This window comes from Aythya fuligula, chromosome 17 (assembly GCF_009819795.1).
Source record: "Aythya fuligula isolate bAytFul2 chromosome 17, bAytFul2.pri, whole genome shotgun sequence".
Lineage (NCBI taxonomy): Eukaryota > Metazoa > Chordata > Aves > Anseriformes > Anatidae > Aythya > Aythya fuligula.
In genome coordinates, this window is record NC_045575.1 from 5,234,289 (window position 1) to 5,253,098 (window position 18,810).

The 18,810-nt window shown below is 66.2% G+C and overlaps 4 protein-coding genes across 4 annotated transcripts; 1 reads left to right on the forward strand and 3 right to left on the reverse strand.

Annotated features, from left to right (window-relative positions):
• Positions 1-1,103: 1,103 nt before the first annotated feature.
• MTFP1 (mitochondrial fission process 1) lies at positions 1,104-2,822 on the reverse strand. Its single transcript, XM_032199191.1, has 4 exons — positions 2,771-2,822; positions 1,891-2,018; positions 1,572-1,804; positions 1,104-1,351 (listed from the first exon to the last, which is right to left on the reverse strand). Exons 1-4 carry the CDS (start codon positions 2,820-2,822, stop codon positions 1,276-1,278), a joined length of 489 nt encoding a protein of 162 aa, XP_032055082.1. The 3' UTR covers positions 1,104-1,275.
• Positions 2,823-3,576: 754 nt separating this feature from the next.
• SEC14L2 (SEC14 like lipid binding 2) lies at positions 3,577-7,637 on the reverse strand. The gene is made up of 12 exons (XM_032199008.1): positions 7,584-7,637; positions 6,324-6,399; positions 6,084-6,127; positions 5,918-5,977; positions 5,659-5,847; positions 5,110-5,205; positions 4,875-4,935; positions 4,709-4,792; positions 4,453-4,559; positions 4,230-4,369; positions 3,965-4,134; positions 3,577-3,873 (listed from the first exon to the last, which is right to left on the reverse strand). Exons 1-12 carry the CDS (start codon positions 7,635-7,637, stop codon positions 3,719-3,721), a joined length of 1,236 nt encoding a protein of 411 aa, XP_032054899.1. The 3' UTR covers positions 3,577-3,718.
• A 2,114-nt stretch (positions 7,638-9,751) lies between these two features.
• On the forward strand, positions 9,752-12,620 carry RNF215 (ring finger protein 215). Its single transcript, XM_032199010.1, has 10 exons — positions 9,752-9,985; positions 10,145-10,273; positions 10,371-10,442; positions 10,525-10,610; positions 10,942-10,996; positions 11,316-11,420; positions 11,574-11,690; positions 11,767-11,904; positions 12,120-12,222; positions 12,378-12,620. Exons 1-10 carry the CDS (start codon positions 9,758-9,760, stop codon positions 12,398-12,400), a joined length of 1,056 nt encoding a protein of 351 aa, XP_032054901.1. The 5' UTR covers positions 9,752-9,757; the 3' UTR covers positions 12,401-12,620.
• Positions 12,621-13,967: 1,347 nt separating this feature from the next.
• Positions 13,968-18,629, reverse strand: LOC116496167 (coiled-coil domain-containing protein 157-like). Its single transcript, XM_032199079.1, is given in 11 exon segments — positions 13,968-14,214; positions 14,298-14,359; positions 14,620-14,759; positions 15,031-15,199; positions 15,288-15,464; positions 15,596-15,786; positions 16,127-16,204; positions 16,695-17,343; positions 18,232-18,370; positions 18,372-18,408; positions 18,623-18,629. Coding segments are annotated over 11 exon segments (1,896 nt in total).
• Positions 18,630-18,810: the final 181 nt, after the last annotated feature.

The following is an 18,810-nucleotide window of genomic DNA, read 5'->3' on the forward strand; positions in this document are numbered from 1 at the left end:
GTGACAGCGGGTGTCCCCCTGGGGACACCCCACCAGGACAGCAGCCAGGTAGGCACCTTCTCTGGGGGCAGCTGGGTGGTTTTGGGTGCCCTGGGACCAGAGGGGAGCCGCACGATGGGCTGTGTCCACCCGCAGAGTTCCCAGGAGAGGGGATGCTCCACCGGGAGACCATTGGCCCGTTTCTGGTGCAGGACCTGGTGCCGTGGTACGAAGGTGAGCAGCCAACCCCAAACTTCTCCCTTTTAGCCCCAAACCAGCCCCACCATCTGCTGCCTGATATTCCCCCACCCGGGAGGAACGGGGACACCCAGGACAGGGAAGCCCTGGAGGCTTATCTCTGTCCTCGGTGCCCAACCCCTGACCCTGTTGTCCCCCCCCCAGCGCCGTGCCGCACGGTGAAGAAGCTGCTGCTGGCCGTGCTGGCCCTGCTGGGCAGTGCCATCGTGGCGGCCGCCCTCGTGGGGAGCGTGCTGGCCCTGGGCTTGGCCGTGTGGCGCCTGCGCAGGGGACAGCGGAGACGCCGGCGGCCGAGGCGGCAGTGTCCCTTCCAGGCTGAGCTGCAGGCCGTGGTGGGGGCCCTGGTCCCCAAGGAGCTGGAGAAACAAGGGGAGCCCGGTTTGGAGTACCGCAGCCTGGAGCACAGCTCGGTGTGAGTGGGGCTCCTTGGAAATAAAAGGCGTTTCTGTGAAGCTGCTCCTCCTGGGGGTGCTGCAGGGAGAGGGGGCTTCCAGGTAGGGCAGCGTGGTGGCGTGTCCCCGGTCTGTGCTGCGTGATCCTGGTGCTGGGACCGACCTGCCCAGGGGAATTGGGGTCCTGGGAGGTAGCACGGGAGGTGGTGGCAGTGCCCAGGTGCTCCTGGAGGGCTGGGCCCTATGGGGTTTGGGGGTGTCCTTGGGGCAGAGCTCCATCATCAAGGGGTGAGCCCTGACCGTGGCTCCCCCACCCTGTGGGGCTGTGCTTCCCCTTGCCTGTCTCCAGTGCCAGGAGCCTCCTGTCCCCATGAGGTGGGGTCTGAGGGGCCACATTTGGTGCGGGGACCCCTCATGATCCTATCGTGAACCCCATGTGGCCCTTGCGGGCACCCAAACACCACTTCCAGCAGGTGATGTATGAAATGATTTATTAGGACCAGGCCCGGGGCGGATGCCTCCACCCCATGGCCACAACCTGAGTGTGTGGGTTCACAGTGCAGGAGGTGCAGCACCCCAGAGCCAGCAGCGTGCCTCAGTTTCCCTGCCTGGCTCTGCTGGATGAGTCCCCAGGTGGGGATGGGGCTCAGTGCGAGGACGGGGGCTCTCCCTCGGTGCCGTAGAGCTTGCGGAGGCTGGAGTCCATCAGGAAATCCACGGTCCTAGGGTGAGATAGTAGGGTCACTACGGGGCCCCCTGGGATATATATGGCCACAGGGGCGGTCCAGCTGTCCCTGGTGCCATTGGGCTTTACCCCACTAATCCCCACCAGCCCCCAGGGAGCTCAAGGGACCGGCGCTGACCCCCCCAACTCCCCCTGTGCCACCCCCCAGGTCCCTGGGACCCCACAGGAGCCCGTCCCAATTTGTCCCCATGCCTCACCTGTCGATGGGCGTGATGATGACGGGGATGGCGGCCAGCCCCAGGGCGGTGGTGGCCCACTTTCGGACGGGCAGAGGCCAGCGGGTGAGGGAGCCCAGCAGGGCCAGCGAGGCGGCGCACAGGCGGTTGATGGTGAAGCCGGGGATGGCCACCGAGGCCAGGCTCTGCCACACAAAGGTGTCCGCCACCGCCACCCCTACCCGCGTCGCCTTACCGGGGTCGTGCTCGTGAGCCTAGGGTAGGGTGGGAAAGGAGGAGGTCGGATGGAGAGGGGCACGAGGGGATGAGGTGGGGGAAGCCACGGGGGGGATGCGCTCACCGCTGCTGCTTTCCTGCCCTTGTCAATGGCATCGGCGGTCACGTAGGCTGTGGCCACCCCGTAGCTGGCCCACACGGCTGCCACCGGGACCAAGGGGCGGAAGGATTCGCCCACCTCATTGGCGTAACCTGGGGGGGGGGGACACCGGGATGGGGGTGAAGGGGGCAGCGGCTCCGGTTTGTGTCCCATCCCGTCCCGTTCCGCCTTCCCCACGGGGACCGGACCCTGCCCGGGTCACCTTGCTCCCACCACCGGGACACCGAGGGACGGGGGGGTGGGGGGCAGCGGGCAGGGTCTGGCCCCGCTGCTGCTGCCGGGAGGGGGCCGGTACCGGGTGTCGGTGCTGGTATCGAGTGCCAGTACCCGGTGTTGGTGCCGGTACCGAGTGCCCGGTGTCCGGTACCAGGACCCGGTGTCAGTGCCGGTACCGAGTGCCCGGTGTCCGGTACCAGGACCCGGTGTCAGTGCCGGTACCGAGTGCCCGGTGTCCGGTACCAGGACCCGGTGTCAGTGCCGGTACCGAGTGCCCGGTGTCCGGTACCAGGACCCGGTGTCAGTGCCGGTACCGAGTGCCCGGTGTCCGTGCCCGGTCTGGGGGCCGGTGCCCAGTTCCGGTATCCGGTACCGAGTGCCCGTGCCCGGTGTCAGTGCCGGTAGCCGGTATTGGTGCCGCTAGCGAGTGCCCGGTGTCATTGCCCAGTCTCGGGGCAGGTGCCCGGTCCCGGTATCCGATCCCAGGACCCGGTGCCGGTACCCGGTAGCCGTGCCGGAACCGAGTGTCGGTGCCGCTACCGAGTGCCCGGTGTCGGTATCGGGTCCCAGAACCCAGTCTCGGTCCCAGTTCCCGGTCCCGGTGCCGTGTCCCGGTGCCGGTGCTCACCCAGGTACCGGACCCACGTGTCCCGGTAGAGGTCGGGCTCCACCGCCCCCATGGCGCGCCCCCGCCGCCGCACGCTCCAGGCCCCGCCCCCAGCCCCGCCCACTCTCCAGGCGCGTCACCGGGCCCCGCCCCTCTGCCCTCAGGCCCCGCCCACTCCGCCCGGCTGCAAGATGGCGGCGGGGGAGGCAGGGCCGGGCGGCACGTGACCGGCGGTGGTCACGTGGGGGCGTGGGGCGGGGAGGGAGGGGCAGGAGGGGATTGGGGTAATGGGGAGGGGGCAAATAGGGGAAAGGGGGTAATGGGGAGGGGGGGATAGGGAAATGGGCAATTGGGGGGGCAAATAGGGGAGCTGGGGCAATAGGGGAGGGGGGAGGAAATAGGGGAGCTGGGGCAATAGGGGAGGGGGCAAATAGGGGAAGTGGGGCAATGGGGGGTAATAGGAGATGGGGGAAATAGGGAAATGGGCAATGGGGGGGAAATAGGGAAACTGGGGCAAGAGGGGATGGCAGGCAATAGGGGAACTGGGGCAATAGGGGAAACAGGGGATGGGGGAAATAGGGGAAGTGGGACCATAAAGGATGGGGGGCAATAGGGGCCGGTGATGGGGCTGAGAGGGGAAAACAGGGTCTGGGGACACAGCCCAGACTGGTGACGGGGCTGAGGAGGGGAATAGGGGCTGGTGAGAGGGCGGGGGGCACAGCCCGGAGCAGTTGTAGGGCTGAGCAGGACCCCCCCTCTATGGCCAGCGGGGCCTGGCCATGGGTCCGAGGGCCAAAAACCAGCCGAGAGCCCTGTGTGTGTCCATCCCTTTACTGCCCCCACCCCACCAGCCCCTACTCCCCCATACATAAGGCACAGAGGGGCCAGCGGCCCCGCATCCCTGAGCCGCGGGGTCCCGGCCCCATTCCTTCCTCCGTCCTCCCCGGGGTCGGGGCCGCGCCGCCGGCGTCAAGGGCTGGGGTCGAGGGGTCCCGGGGCCGGTTTCTCGCCGCCGAGCTGCTGGATCTGCTGGGCCGAGGCGGCGTCGGGCAGCAGCACCTCCACCGTGTAGCTCACCCGCTTGGCGTGGATGTAGCTGTAGGTGTTGTCGAAGCGCAGGACGTCTGCGGGGTGAGATGGGGTTAGGACACCAGGGATGGGGTCCCCGGGGGTTGGGGATGGGTTTTTGGGGGGTAGGATTGGGGCCGTACTCACAGATGCCGGGGGTGGAGCAGGTGAGGGAGCCGTCCTCGGGCACCATGTGCGCGTTGTAGCGCTGGGTGGGGAACACCTCGGCCATGTCGCCCGCCCGCTGCCGCTCCCCGACCTTCGTCTTCAGGTACACCCCAAAACCCACGTCAGCCCCCTCCGACTTGAACTGCCACCTGCCAGAGGGACACCGTAGGGTGTGGGGGGGGAGTCTCCGGCTCCGTCCATCCTCATCCTCATCCCCCCTGTGCAGCGGGGGGACCTCCCTCACCTGAGGACGCAGCCGGGGACGAGGATCTCGTACTCCACCTGGTGGGACGAGCCGCGGTTGACCACCACGGTGTGCTCGTAGGGCTGCGTCAGCTGGTCCCGCACGTAGTACCGCGGGGGCACGTCCCCCCCGTAGTTGATCTGGAAGGGGATGTTTGGTGACGGGCAGGGGGGGGTGCCGCCGTCCTGAGCGCTCCTCCTCAAATTGGGGGAGCTCCTCCTACCTTGCTGGGGCATTTGGGGTCCCCGTCGGGGTCTGTCAGCGTGCCCCCGTACTCCACCGGGATCTCTGCGGGGTCGATGTACTTCTGCAGGACCTCCTTCCAGTCGGCTGGGGGACAGCGGGGTGTTCAGGGGGGGCTGAGACCCACATGGGGACCCCCCAGCCCCGCCAAGGTGCCTCTGCCAGAGCTGGGGACCCCCCCACCACACACTTTTGGGCTGCAGGGACAGGGTGAAGGCTACCCCAACCCTACTCACATCCCAGCACCACGACCTTCTTGCGGGTGTCCTCGCTCAGGAAGTGCTTGACCAGGTTGTAGGCCACCGGGAAGATTTTGGGAGCTGGGGGGGGAGGGAGCAGAGCCGGGCGTCAGGGGGGGCCTCAAGGCATCGCGCCCGGCCGCGCACCCGGCGCTGGACTCACCCTTCACGATGAAAAGGCGCTTGAGGGACTCGGGGTAATTCTCCTCGAACATGGACAGGAGCTGTGGGATGGGGAGAGCTGCACACCCACGTCCTCCAGCCCCAAACGCCCCACGGGGCAGCCCCACCTGGTCGGGCTTTGCAGTGGGGGCGCAGGAGGGGAGCCCCTGCTCCTCGGACCCCCAGGGGCACCAGGGACAACCAGAGCCTCCCCGGGGTGGGAGCAGCCCCCTCACCTCGCCGTAGGCTTCCACCGCCGGCTTCCAGAGGTGCTTCAAGCCCAAACCCTCGCAGTCGTAGACCATCAGCACCATCTCAATCTTCTTGCCCAGCTGGGACGGGGGACAGAGAGGCCAGGCGGGAGGATGAGCTCAGGGACGGGGTGGGGGAAAGCAGCAGCCGCTGCCAAGTCCCTGCTCCCACCTGTCCCTCATCCCTGCCACCCGCTGTCCCGGGGACAAGCCGGTGGCAGAGACGGGGCAGCCCCAGAGCTGGTCCCTGCGTCCCCACCAGGCTGGCCCCGTCCGTCCAGAGCCTCCTCTGAAGCATTGGTGCGGGTGCTGGGACAGGGACACACGGACAGAAGACGGATTTAAGGGGCTGACAGGGACACGAACCTGGCGGGTACCCGGGCTTGTGACAGCAGAGAAAGGCTTATGGGGTCAGTGGGGATGCGGATATGGGGGGCACAGAGGGGATGGCGAGGACACGGGCTGGTGGGGCCAGCAGGGATGGACGGGGCAGAGGCTGGTGGGGACGGGGGGCACGGCCAGGCGGGCGCCCACCTTCTGGCTCTGCTTCTCACACTCGTGCCGCAGCAGCTCGCAGTCCCGGAATTTGTTCTTGAGCAGGTCCTGCTTGGAGGCGGAGAACAGCAGCCCCTTGGCGTCCAGCGGCCCGATGATCTCGTACCAGATGGGGCTGCCCTCCCGGTCGTAGCCGCACATGCCCCCCGACATGTACTTCCTGATCACCTGCGGGGGCACCTCACGTTGGGGACAGCCCCCTCGGGCTGGGGACAACCCCCTTGGGCTGCTCACCCACCTCGGGCGCTTCCCAAGCGACGATGTTGTCGGCATCCATGCGCTTGCGGACCTCCACGTGCTGCGAAGGCGAGGCAGGGGTGAGGGCACGCGGGGTCCCCCCACCACCTCCACGGGGACACCCCAACCCCTCGGCGGGGCTCTTCCCAGCGCCGGGGCCCCCTCACCTTGCGGAGCATCGCCTCCGACTTGGGCAGGTCGAAGCAGCGTGCTGCAAGAGAGCGGAGAGGCTCAGCCCCACCGCGGGGCGCAGCGGGGACGTCCCCACCGAACCCGCTGCCCTCGTTGCTCTCTGCCCCGGTGCTGGCTTGATAAAAGTCCAGGAGCAGCCCTGCACGTGCCGGCATCCCCAGCTCGGTGCCACCCCGTGGGATGTCCCAGCCTCTCCGTGCCCTCCCCGGGCTTACCTCGGAGCCATTTCAAGAGGAAATAGTCGTCCTGAGAGGGCAGGGAGGGGAGCACGTCCTTGAGGTTCTCCCGAAACTGTGGGGAGAAAGAAGGGGCACAGTCAGAAGGGCTGGGGACGTGGCCCCGTCCCTCCCTCACCCCTCAGGTTTGAAGTTTGTCCCAAGGGCAGCTGGCAGGACCGGGCATTCTCTGCTCCTCTCCCTGGCAGGGGACCGTCCCCAGGCCAGCTGCCAAGCACAGGGTGTCTCCAAACCGGTCCCGTTGCGCAAGGGCACCAGCAACCTGCCCCCTCCCCACCCCCCCGGCACTAAGCATCCCCCCTCTGCCATCAGCAAGGAGATTTTGGGATGGAGCCAGACCCCGGGCACTCATCACACACCACCGCTGGCACCACCGAGGTCGGCAGGGACCTGGGGGCACCGGGGTGGCCTGGGGGCACACGGTGCCAGTCGCTTGGCCGGGACACGACACAAATCCCCCTGGCCCGCGCCGTACCAGCCCCGTAACAAGGCTGACCGGATTATCCCCGCCTGCATTTAGGTGTAATTAAACCTCGGATTAACTCCTTCACAGGGAGAAAAACAACGCGGCCGCAGGCGGGAGGGGACAGGTTCCGCAGCTCGTTGCATCAGGGCCGCGCTGCGCGGGCGTCGCGCACCCTCCCGCCCCGAAATCCCGGCCGGGCATCGACGTGGCCGTACCCCACCGGGGTCATCGCCCGCGGGCCGGGCCGGAGTTTGGCTTGGGTTTGACGGCAGGCGATAAGATAAAGCCTCCGACGTTGCCCTCTCATCAGATCGAACCCCACGGAGGCCGATAAAGGTGGGACAGAGGCGACGCCGCTCTTGGCAGCGACTCCAAAGGTGGAGGGGGGGGGGTGACAGCCACCACCTCGCCCACCCGTGCCCGGAGAATTGGGGACACCAGGGGCTCCCCGCTCGGCACACAGATCCCAAACATGATGGGGAGCGCTGGCGGGGCTCCATCCTCCGGGATGGGAGCAGGCAGCCGAAAGCAGAGCCCCGGGGATGCTCCGTGCGCCGGGAGAGGCGAGGGCCTGGCTTTGGGCCTCGCAGGGTGCCGGTGGCGATGGGCGATGGGTGCCGGGGACCGGTGGTGACCGCTACCGCTGCCGGTGCGCACCCGGTGCCGGTGGGTACCCAAGGGGGTCCCGGTGCCCAAGGGGGGTCCCGGTGCCCAAGGGGGGTCCCGGTGCCCGCAGCATCCCCCCCTCGCCATCATCCCGGTGCTGGGCTCACCTGGGCCAGCGCCTCCGCCTGCCGTGGGCTCAGGTCCCCGACGCGGCCGCTCATGGTGCCGGCCCGGCACGGCTCGGCTCGGCACCGCCTCTTAAGGGCAGGTTGCGGCTGCTCCGCCCCGTGCCGCCCCCGGCCCGGCACGGCTCAGCTCGGCTCGGCTCGGCTCGGCTGGGTCCCGCAGCCCTTGGACTCTGCCCGCCCCCGGTGGCCGCACGGTCAGAGCCCGAGAGCCGGGCAGGGGAGGCGGGGATATAGGGCGAGAGGGCTGGGGATGGAGGGAGGGAGGATGGACGGAAGGGATTGGGGTCAGGGCGGAGAAAGGGGTGAAGGTGGGGACGGGGCAGGGAGATGGGACAGGGAGATGGGGATGGGGGCAGCGTGGGGTAAGGGGTAAAAGGGGGTGAAGGTGGGAGATGGGGCAGGGGGCGGGTGGGGATGGGATGGAGGAAGGAAGAGAATTAGGGGCAAGGGTGGTGTGGGAGATAGGATGGGGAGAGAGATGGGGTGCAGGTGGGAGATGGGGTAAGGGATGGAAACGGGGCAGAGGTAGAACAGGGGACAGAAATGGGGCAGGGGCAGGAGCTGGGCTCAGGGTCAAGGCTCGGGCACAGGGGCAGGAGGACACAGAGAAGGGATCGGGGTCAGGGCACCGGGGAGAGGGGACAGAGATAAGGGACAGGGCAGAGGCACTGGGGGCACAGGGACTGGGGGCAAGAGGGGTGCTTGTGTGTCCCACAGGGCTGTGCACCCAGGGGTGCCCCACGGAGCCCCCCTTGTCCCATGGGCTCAGGGTGGCTGCAATCCCCACAGGTCTGCCCCGACCCGCACCCACCACCTCCAGCATGGCCCCACAGACTTGCCCCAGCTTGTCCCCTGCACCAGCACCGTCCCCAGCATCACGGCCCCGCTGTGATGCAAACCCCGCTCTGATCCTTGTCACAAATCCCCCAGGCACATGTGGCAGGCACACGTGGCCACGGCGGGGCTGGGGACGGTGGCACCGGCAGGGCCACCCGTGGGTGCGCGGGGTGCTACGCCCGTGTTGCACACACATGTGCCCAGATGTGTGTCCATGATAACAAAGTGGGGGTGGGTGGATAGGGGACCCCGTGTGTGTCACTGGGACACAGGGGGTGGCCCTGTGTCCCCATGGGTCCCCGTGCCTTTGTCCCTGTCCCCGACCCCATGCTTGGTGCTGTCCTGGTGCCAGCAATGGGGTGCTTGGTCATGGTGCCAGGTCACTGTGCAGACATCCCTGTGCCGGTACCTGTCCTGTCCCCATCCCAATCCCTGTCCCTCTGCGGGTACCAGTGCCTCTCCCTGGCCTGGTGCCACCTCCAGCCCATCCCCGTGGGCAGGCAGGGAGCGGGGTGAGAACTGGGCTGAACAGCCAGGACTAGGGGCTGGAGGTCAGCGACATGGAGTCCAGCTGGAGGCCATCAACGAGCAGAATGCTCCAGGGTCAGCGCTGGCTCCAGTTCCATTTAACAGCTTCGTTAACGGTCTGGGTGATGGGGGAGTGCAGCCTCAATAAATCCGGGGATGACACAAAACCAGGGCAGTGGCTGAGTCGCCAGAGGGACAACACCCAGAGGGACCCGGCTGGAGAAATAGGCTGGTAGGAACCTGGTGGGCTTCACCAAGGAGCAGAGCAGAGTGCTGCACCTGGGGAGGAGCAAGCCCAGCACCAGGACAGGCCCCAGGAGTCGTGCCGCACACCAACGTGCCCGTGAGCTGCGACGAGGCCTGGCCGCACAGCAGGCAAATGCTGGCCTGGGCTGCATCGGGCACGGTGTCGCCGGCAGCTCCAGAGAGGTGATCTGCTCTGCTCAGCTCTGGGGAGGCCACAGCTGCAGTGCTGGGACCGTGCTGGGCTCCCCAGTCTGAGATAGAGCTGGGCACACTGCAGGGAGGCCGGTGGGAGGCCACCAAGATGCGGGAGGGACTGGAGCAGCTCTGCTGCGAGGAGAGGCTGAGGGAGCTGGAGAAGAGGAGGCTTGGGAGGAGCCCGTCAGTGTCTGTCAGCACCTGCAGGGGGGCTGAAAAGGGGACAAAACCCTGCACAAGTGCTGTGATCCCAGTGTGATCCGGTGTGATCCCGGTGTGATCCCCCACGATCCCCTCCCCACTCTCCTCCGCCCCACGAGGGGCGCTGTGCAGGCCCCGGGGCAGCCATGGCGGCGCTGAGGGCCGCGCTCTTGGCTCCGTTGCTGGCTCTGAGCCGGGCCGAGCCGGGCCCGGCTCCCTCAGCCCGCATCGAGGTGGAGCTGGCGGGGCCTGGAGCCGGCAACGGGGCCGGGAACGGAGCCGGGGAGGCCGCGGGGCCCGGCGGCTCCTACACGCTGCGAGGGGCCCTGCTGGGAGGGCCGCGGGAGGAGGCGATCGGAGGGCGGCTGCTGCTGGTGAGAGGGGGCTGGGGGAGCTGGGGGGTGGCTGTGGGGGACAGGCAGGGATGTGGAGGCAGCAGGGAGCGGGAGCATGCTGCCCGCACCCCTCCTGAGCCTTCCCGGGGGTGTCCCGGTGCCCCCGGTGCCGGCCCCTGATGCTGCCGTGTCCCCAAGGTGGGAGATGAGGAGCCTGAGCTGGGCGCTGAAGACAGCTGGATCGGCGTGGTGCCGCTGGGCGAGGAGCCGGCTGAAGGTCCCCGAGGTGCCAAGGAGGAGTCCTTCACCGCCGCCGTGGTCAGCAAGGTGAGGGTGCCTGGCTGCAGCAGCTCACGGGGCTCACGCTGGGGTCCCCAGCAAGGATTCGGGCAGCACCAGCCCCCGGTGCCTTCTGTTTTCACAGATGAAGCGAGCCCTGGTGCTCGGGGCATCGGCACTGCTCATCCTGGCGCTGAACCAGAACGCCATCCGAGAGGTAGGGGAGCTCCAGCAGCCCTGCTGGCGCCCTGGATGCTCTTCTGCATCACTCACGGCTGTTGTTTTTCTGTCCGGTGCAGCTGGATGTCTCCCAGCTCCTCGCCAAGCCCATCATCGTGATCCAGTCCTCGGACAACGTCACCAGGCTGCTGGGAGCACTGCTGCGGTGAGAGCTCTCCTGAAGCAGTCAGATTTGTGCCACGGCTGCTGAAGGGTGTCAGGGCACGGCCAGCACCTGGGGGCAGCACCAGGAGGGATGGGACAGAAGGGGCCGAGGGGGGTGTCTGGCATGCTCAGCCTGGCACAGGAGCTGGGGCATCTGCTGTGCTTTATCAGATGGGGAAACTGAGGCACAGGGCTGGGCACACGTGGCTTGGAGGAGGCTTCTCTCCTCCCTGAGCGTGGCCCCGTGCCCTGCAGGAAAGGGGCTCCCAGGTACTGGGGTTGGATCCTGCTGCGCCCACAGGGCTGATGCTCTTCTTGCCTCTTGCTCGTAGGGGTCTCAGAGCTACAGCGAAGATCACATACCAGGCAGTGCTGCTGGAGAACCTGGTACGTAGGTACCTCTTCCTCCTCTTTGTCCTCTGTTTTGGTACAAGGGCAGGGGCACAGCTGTGCCCAGCCAGCATTTGCTGGCCAACGGGGCGACTTAGTGGCCAGCTCCACAAGGGCTGGTGAAGCTGCCGGTGCCTCGGTGTCCCCAGGACTGGCTCTGTGGGAGCAGGGAACCTGGCAGCCACCTGTGCTTCCTCATTCCCTCTCCGCCTGCAGCACCATGGGTGGAAATCACTCAGCGTTGCCGTCCTGCCTCCTGCGCCGTGCTGCTGCGTGCTGGCACGGGCTGGCGGCAACGCGGTGTCCTTCCTCGCAGGGGGTGACGCTCACCCTGTGGTCCACCTGCGGCCTCTCCCGAGGGGGCCTCTACGGGGAGTGGCAGGGTGTCATCTGCACCGGGGAGAACAGCTCGCAGGTCCAGGTGCGTCAGCAGCACCCATGGGTGGCCCCACGCTCGCTCCCCATGGCCGTGGGGCGAAGGACGGCCATGCCTGGCGTCACCACAGCCAGGCCGGGAGGGAAACGGGGGCCTCCCACTCATCCCTCTGAGTGCCTCGTGGTGCTGTTCCTACAGAAGTACCTCCAGCAGCTCTGGAACACCATCCTGCTCATCGCCCTGCTCCTCTGCACGGGGGTGATCGTGCAGGCGCAGCGGCAGTCGCGGCAAGACGTGTCGGAGCGGGATGCCGAGGTGGGAGCTCCCCGCTCCCTGCTTTTTGCACCCGAGCGGTGCGGCCGGGGCCTCACGCTGTGCTCTGCCTCCCCAGCTGGACCTGAAGCAGCACATTCGGCGGCGGCTGTCGGCCCTGAAGACGCGGCGCTACCATCCCGGCAAGGCGCTGCAGAGCCGGGTCTGCGAGATAGATAGCTGCGCCGTGTGCCTGGAGCAGTTCTGCAAGAGCCAGGTCGGGACCGGTGGGACCGGTGACACAAATGGGTTGGGGCCACCCCTGCTAATGCCTCCCCTTTGCTCTGTTCCCTGGGGCTGAGCCTCCCCTCGCTTGCCAGGGCTGGGATGTCCCCACCAGGGGGACATTGTCCCCCTTTCTGGGGCAGGGGGAGGTTGCTGTGGCCCTCAGGGCTCACGTCTCCCGTTTCCCACCCACTTCCCTCCCCGCAGTGGCTGCGGGTGCTGCCGTGTGCCCACGAGTTTCACCGGGACTGCGTGGACCCCTGGCTCCTCCTGCAGCAGACCTGCCCCCTCTGCAAGCACAACATCCTGGGTGAGTGCAGCTCTGGGGCTTTGAGGAGCCCCCGGGGCTCCCAGCACGTCCTGCTCCCTGTTTCACCCTCCAGGGAGCATGTTCATATCGGGGCGAGGGCTCTCCTCTGCCCCTGCTTCCCCCCGTGACACCTTCTCCATCCTTTTCCCTGCCAGGGAACTGCTGTGGAGAGAGCTAGCCAGCCCGGCGGACGCACCCCGGGGCTGCTCCGGGAAGAACGGGGGGAGAGGGACCGGGGTGGGTGCTGGGCGAGCTGTGCTCGGTGCTGGCACGGGCTCAGCGTGGCCGTGCCCTTCGCAGCACCCTGGCAGCGCCTGGCCTTTAGGGGAGTGAAGGATTTGGGGGCTCTCCCTGCTCGGCGTGAGTAGAGGGGCGGGGGGCACGGCTGGGCACAGCCCAGATGGGTGCTGCTGGGGGGCTGGGGGAACGGGAACCAGGGAGGGGACATCAGGGGTGGTCTGCAGGGCCAGCTGCTCCCTCTCCCTGCTCGTAGTCATTTTTCTAAGTCTCTTTTTTTTTATTTCCCCCTGGCCGTGGCAGGGCACGGCTGGGACGCGTTGGGTGACGGCTCTGCCACAGCCAAGGGACGGGGACGGAGCTGGCAGGGCTGCGGGGGGGGGACCTGCAGCTCGTGGCAGGGGGGTTGGGAGGGGGGGAAAACACCCTATTTATACTAACTTATTAGAGAGGACGGCGCGAGGGAGCTGCAGAGACTGAACACGGGCTGTGCTGCGGTGTCCGGGGACTCGCCGTGAGCCCCACGTGGCTCCAGCTCCGCCTGGCAGCCGCAGCGCTGCCCAGCTCCGTCGCAATTAAAACACAGCTAGGAGAGGCTGCGGGGCTGCTGTGTCTTGTGTTGCTTCGTCCCCGGCCCCTCCGACCGCTCGTCGCCGCTCTCCCAGGCTGCGGCGGTGCTGGCGAGCTGAGCACGGCTCCGACTCCCCTTGTCCCGAGGCCGGCTCTGCCTCCAAGCCCTCTTCAGAGCCGCCTGGCTGCCTCCCAGCCGCCTCTTGGGAGCGGTTCCTGGCCCGAGCTGAGCCGAGCCGTGCCCAGGCGTGGCGCAGGTGACTGGGAGTTAGCCGGGATCAGAGCCGGGATCAGAGCCGTGCCAGGGATTGCAGCAGCGGCTCAGCCCGTGGGCGACCGGGTTCCAGCACCCAGGAATGTCACCGGCCCTGCTCGGCTGATTGTTTGGGGCCAGCTCTGCACGCCAGGGAACGTTTCCCCCCACCCAGGCCTCCTCGCCAAGGTGCTGGTCGGTCACCTGGCTGCCAGCGGTGCTTGCACCAGTCCCACCCCTGTCCCCAAAGCCCCAAAGCTACAGAGGGGCTCTTCCCAGGGCCCCTGCGCTGCAGAAGATGAACGGGGGATGCGCCAGCCCAGCCCTCAGGGCCCCGCTGCCTCCTGCTTTATCAAAAACCGTGGCGTTGCCCAACGGAGAGGGACAAGAAGGGAAACCACACAAACAGGTTGGTTGCGTCCCTGCCGAAAACAAGGTGAAGCAACAGCCGGCAGCCAGCTGGCAGCCCCGCTGCCGCCTCCCAGCTGCCACGGCACCGCTCCCCGGGCTCCCCACGCCGCCGCGTGACGCCGCTCCTCGGGCTCGGAGCGATGGGGAGGCAGAGCGGGTGTCCCAAAGGAAGGTGCCGTCGTGTTTGCAACAGGTAACGAGGTCCCGCAGGGAAGGGGGAGCAGCTGCGCGCTGCTCGTTAGCGCTTCAGTCCTGCCTGAGCTCCCCCCAGCATCTATTTGCGGTGGGGGCCGGTGCGGTGTGAGAAGGGGCGAGCTCCTCCGGCAGTGCTGCTGCTTCCTCGGGGGTCGGGGGCCAGCAGCAGACCCCGTGCTGGCAGCGAGAGGCAGGGTCCGGCCTCGCTTGTGGGTTCTGCTGAGGGTGGCTTTGGGCGCTGGCTGCCGGGAGGTCGCTGCTGGGCCCTGCCGGTGGCTCCTCCGCGTGCCCCTGCGCCGTCCCCGCTGCCTTGGCTGCTTGGAGGCCTGCGGAGGGGAGAAGCGGAAGAGGTTGGAGGGGAGGAAGGAGTGGGAAGCTCCCCAGCGCCTTCCTCCGGGTTCCTACTCACCCCGCGGCCTCCCCGCCACGCTGGCTGCCGAGCTGAGTCCACAGCTGGGGCTGTGGGACAAGCTGGAGGAGAGAAGATGGGGGTGAAACCTCCTGCGTTCAGCTCCGTGCTCGGGGATCTTGGCTTCTGCCCTGGGAGGATGCCACCGCCAGCTCAGTGGTGGCACAACAGCCTCGGCGGGGCTGAGGTAAAGGAGCTGGAAACCAAACCAGGGGGCTCGGCAACGCAGCTTTCCCCTGCTGGCACCAGTTCACGCGGTGCCCCCCCAGCTCATGCGCCCCTCTCCTGCCAGCTCCCAGCCCCGACTCGGACTCAGCCTCACCTGCAGCACGCCCTGCTGAGCAGCCGCCTTCAATTTGGCCAGCGCGGCCCTGAGCCGTGTGTTTTCCTGCTCCAGCACCCCGATCCTGATGTCGTTGGCCTGCAGCTGCTTCTCCATGTCCTCGGCGATGTTCCCGGTGCCTGCAAATAAAATAAACCACGGCGCCTTGCAGCCAGGGCCCGAGCTCAGCACGCCGCCTGCAGCCTGCTCGGGGGTGCTGGCAGCAGAGCCCGTCCCAACAGCTCGGGAGCACACGAGCGGGGTGGTGTTAGCTGGAAATGAGCCTTCCCGAAGCAGGGAACACCAGCACAACCCCACAAGTGGTGGCTGGGTCCTAAACCTGCTGGCTGAATCAGCAAAGACAAACACAGCCATGTCCAAGCCCTTGCCCTAACCCTGCTTCTCCCTTACTCTCAAACTGTGTCTCAACGGGGACGTGGAGCTCGGGGAAGAACACCAGGAGCTTCTCCCGCTCCTTCAGCTCCTGTGCCTGCTCCTCCAGCCTGGAAACATCCTCACGCAGCTCGGAGACGGACTGCTCCAGGCTCTGCTTCTCCTGCTGCAGCGTGTCCAGCAGCTCCTGGGGGGCAGAGCAAGGGCAAGGGGCTGAGTTTTGTGAGCACCCTTCTCAGGAGGGTTGCCAGGTGCTCCCCCCGTGTGCCGGGTACCTGCTGCGCCCGGAGCTGGTGCCCGCTCTGCTCCCGCTGCTCCCGGCTCTCCTCCAGCTGCTCCGCCAGCCGGGCCCTGTCCCCCTCAGCCTCCCCCAGCCTGGCTTGCAGCTCCTCACGCTCCTGGTCCAGGCTGTCCAGCTGCTGCAGCAGGGTGTTCTGCTTGGCCTGCAGGGACTGCACGAGGAGGTGAGCCTGCAGCAGCTCTCTGCTGCCCTGCTGCCAGCACTGGAGCCACAGGGAAGTGGCACCGCGGTGATGAGGGGCTGTGGCTGCAGCTGAGCAGCTGCGGGGAGCAGCAGCCGTACCTCTCTGTGCCTCAGCATGCTCTCCACCTTGGCCTTCTCCTTCTCCAGCTGGGTGGTGACCGCGCTCAGCTCCTGGCCCAGGTTCTCCTTCTGGTCGGTGAGCAGCCGCACCTCCTCCTCCAGCTCCAGCACCCGGCTCCTGGCCACCATCGTGGTCCTCAGGTCCTCCAGCAAGCTCTTTTTGGTCATCTCTGGGGAGAAAACAGCACCATGGAGCCCAGCTGGGCAGGAAGGGGAGCTGCTCCCAGCCCAGGTGGTGCTTTTAGGGACCCTACAGCTTCTGCAGGTGCCAGCGAGGTCTGGTGACAGTTCCTTGGTGTCCCAGGGAACCCCTAAATCTCAGCCAGCACCTGGGTGCTGGCTGCTGTTTGGGCACTGCAGCGCAGGAGGCTACGTCCTCCCGTTCCCACCAGGCCCACACCCAGCTGGTTCTGGGGGAGCTGGGAGTTACACGGGTGTAAAACATGTGGTGAGATCAGAGCCAGACCTGGGGAGAGAGGTGGCAGCTGGGTGAGCCCCCGGGGTCCTTACCCAGCGCCTGCAGAGCAGCCTGCTTGGCAGCCAGCGCTTCCTTTAAGGCAGAGATTTGCTCTTCCAGCAGAGCAGCTCCTAAATGGGTGCAGAAGACCACGAAACGTTAAACAGCTCCTCAAAGAAACTAAAACAAGGGGGCAGCAAAGCACAGTGCCAAGGTGTTTTTCACCCGGTGATGGCATCGGGCTCCCACCGCCGCGTTTGTCCCATGGTGGGGAGCAGCCAGCAGCACATGAGATGCTGCAGAGACAGGGCACAGAGAGTGGGAAGTGAGATGATGGGAAGGGGAAAGCAGCAGAAGAAGCTTGGAGAGGATGAAAGCATCAGGACAGGCAGCAATGCCAGTGCACCAGCCCTCACCTGCTCCGGGGGAGCCCCAGGAGCAGCTGGCACAGATAAAAGTGGGATTTCCATGGCCAGGTGACCGTAACGGGAACAGTCGCTCTCACTGGTGACATTTGAGCTGGCCAAAACTAGAGGTAAAAGCCCCGTTCATGGTGCTGGGACTGAGATTTGACCGTGGACTGCCTGCTTCTGCAAATACCTGCAGGGGACAGCACCGTACCTCTCCGTAGGTCGTCCTTGTCCCGCTCCAGCCTGGCTACAGCCTCCAAATGCTCCTTGTTCTTGACTTCCAGGCTCTGCTCAGCCTCCTTCCTCCGCTGCGCCTGGGTCTCCTTCTCCGCCTGAAGCAGGCGGGCAAAGTCCTCAACCTGCTTCTGCAGCTCGTCCCTCTGCTTCTTCGCCGCCGCCAGCTCGGATTTCAGAGGGTCGAGCAGCTCCAGCAGCGCGTGGAGGTGTTTGCTGATGCGGGAGAGGTCCTTGCTTTGCTCCGAGGCCCAGCATTTCACCTCGGCTGCCGAGAGCGTCTTTCTCCCCACGGTCTCCGCCACCACCTGCTGGAACCTGCTGAGAGCCGAGGGGATGTTGTGGCTCTGGCAGATGCTGGTGATGGCTTCGCCCACCTCGCGCAGGCTGGCCTGGGTGCAGGCACAGACGTCGCAGGGTGCTGGGGACGGCTCCGCTGCCCGCGTGGGGATGCTGCCCGAGGCGTCGCTGCCAGCCTGCCACGGGCACAGGGAGCTGCACTGGGCAGCACCCGGGGGGGCGCTGGGCTCCGAAAGGGCTGGCAAGCAGGGCTGGAAGTGCTCCTCCGTTTTTCCAGCCTCAGGGGCGGGTTGCAGCATGGGGATGTTCCTCCTGCAAGCCTTTTTCTGGTGGGGAGAGCACAGAACAAAACACGGAGCACAGATCAAACCACGCTGGCTGCAAACAGTCCGTGAGAGGCAAACCCAGAGGGGCGAAGGACGGGGACAGCGCAGGCAAGAAGCCGTGAGGGCAGCGAGCCCTTCTTTGGGGAGAAAAGACACTCCCTGAGCTTGCTGGAGGACAGAGCCAAGTGCTTGGGGTTCCCTGCTGTGCTCTGTTACATCCAAATCAAATGGCTAAAAGCCAAATGATCCTCACGCACAACACAGGCTGCCCCCAGCGCTCCCTGACACTGAGGGGCTGAATTTCTTAAGCTTCCAGGTAACTTTTCAGCCACTGCTCGTGGAGTGGAGCTGTGGATTCACGACAGAAAGCCTCTGCAGCAAAATGTGCTCCCTGGCTTCCATGTTTGTTATTTTCCCTCCTTCCACACCTCGCTGCCCTGTTCCCTGATCACGCCAGGTGAACGCTCTGCCTTTGCTCTGAGACTGCCACAAGAGGAACCATTTGGGAAACAAAACGCAGGGCAAAGCATTTTTGCCACAAATCATTTCACCAATCAGAACCAGCTCAGCCGCACATGGCATGGGGCCCAGAGCCACAAGGGGCAGCACGCCGGCAGGAGGAGAATATTCATCCAAAAACTACGGGCAGTCGGGCTGCCCCATCCCAAAATCCTGGTGGAAGCCAGGGACAGCGCACATCTGGCACGGCCACCACACAAATCAGGGTGTCCCTGTGTGTGCCTGGGGGATCTCCCAAATCGTGGGGGCGTTGAGGCCGTTGCTGTGATCCCTGCGCTCATCTCAAGGTGCCCGCACGCCCCCGTATGTCCCACCTCGGTCAGGAGCTGCTTGTAGAAGGCCCCCAGTCGCAGCATGCTGTGCCAGTACCTCCTCACCGTCAGCCCCGCGGACATGCAGGGCCCCACTGCCTGTGCCGGGGGCACGGCTTGCTCGCTGAGCAGGTTTTCTGCATAGCCTGTGAAGCTCTGGAGCAGCAGCAGCAGCCTTCATGGGGATGAAAGACAGAACAACAGAATATTAGGACCAGGGAACGTGCCCGTGGCACTCAGCAGAGCGCTGAGCCTGAAGTGCAGCGACAAAAGTTGTCTTCCTTCCCCGTCCCCCAGCCCAGGTCTGGCAAAGGAGGCTGGATACCTGTGTGCCCCCCTCCTGGGGGCTGCTGACTCCCCAGAGCAAGGTTTGGTGGGGTTAAATCCTCCTGCACTGCCAGGGTGCTTGCAGTTCCGAGGGGCTCTCCCTAAAATTTTGGAGCACTCACCGCCCATATCCAACCCAAACCATTAGGGCCAAATATTGAGACAGCACCGTGGGCACGGCTCGTCTTTAAAACCGAGCCGTATCTCTTTCACCCCAAAAAAGGCACTTTTGCCTCCCAGCCTCGTAGCATGGCCGTGCCTGAGGCTTTTTAAGGTCTCGGAGGGATGCTTCGTGCCGGCCGTGCCCTCT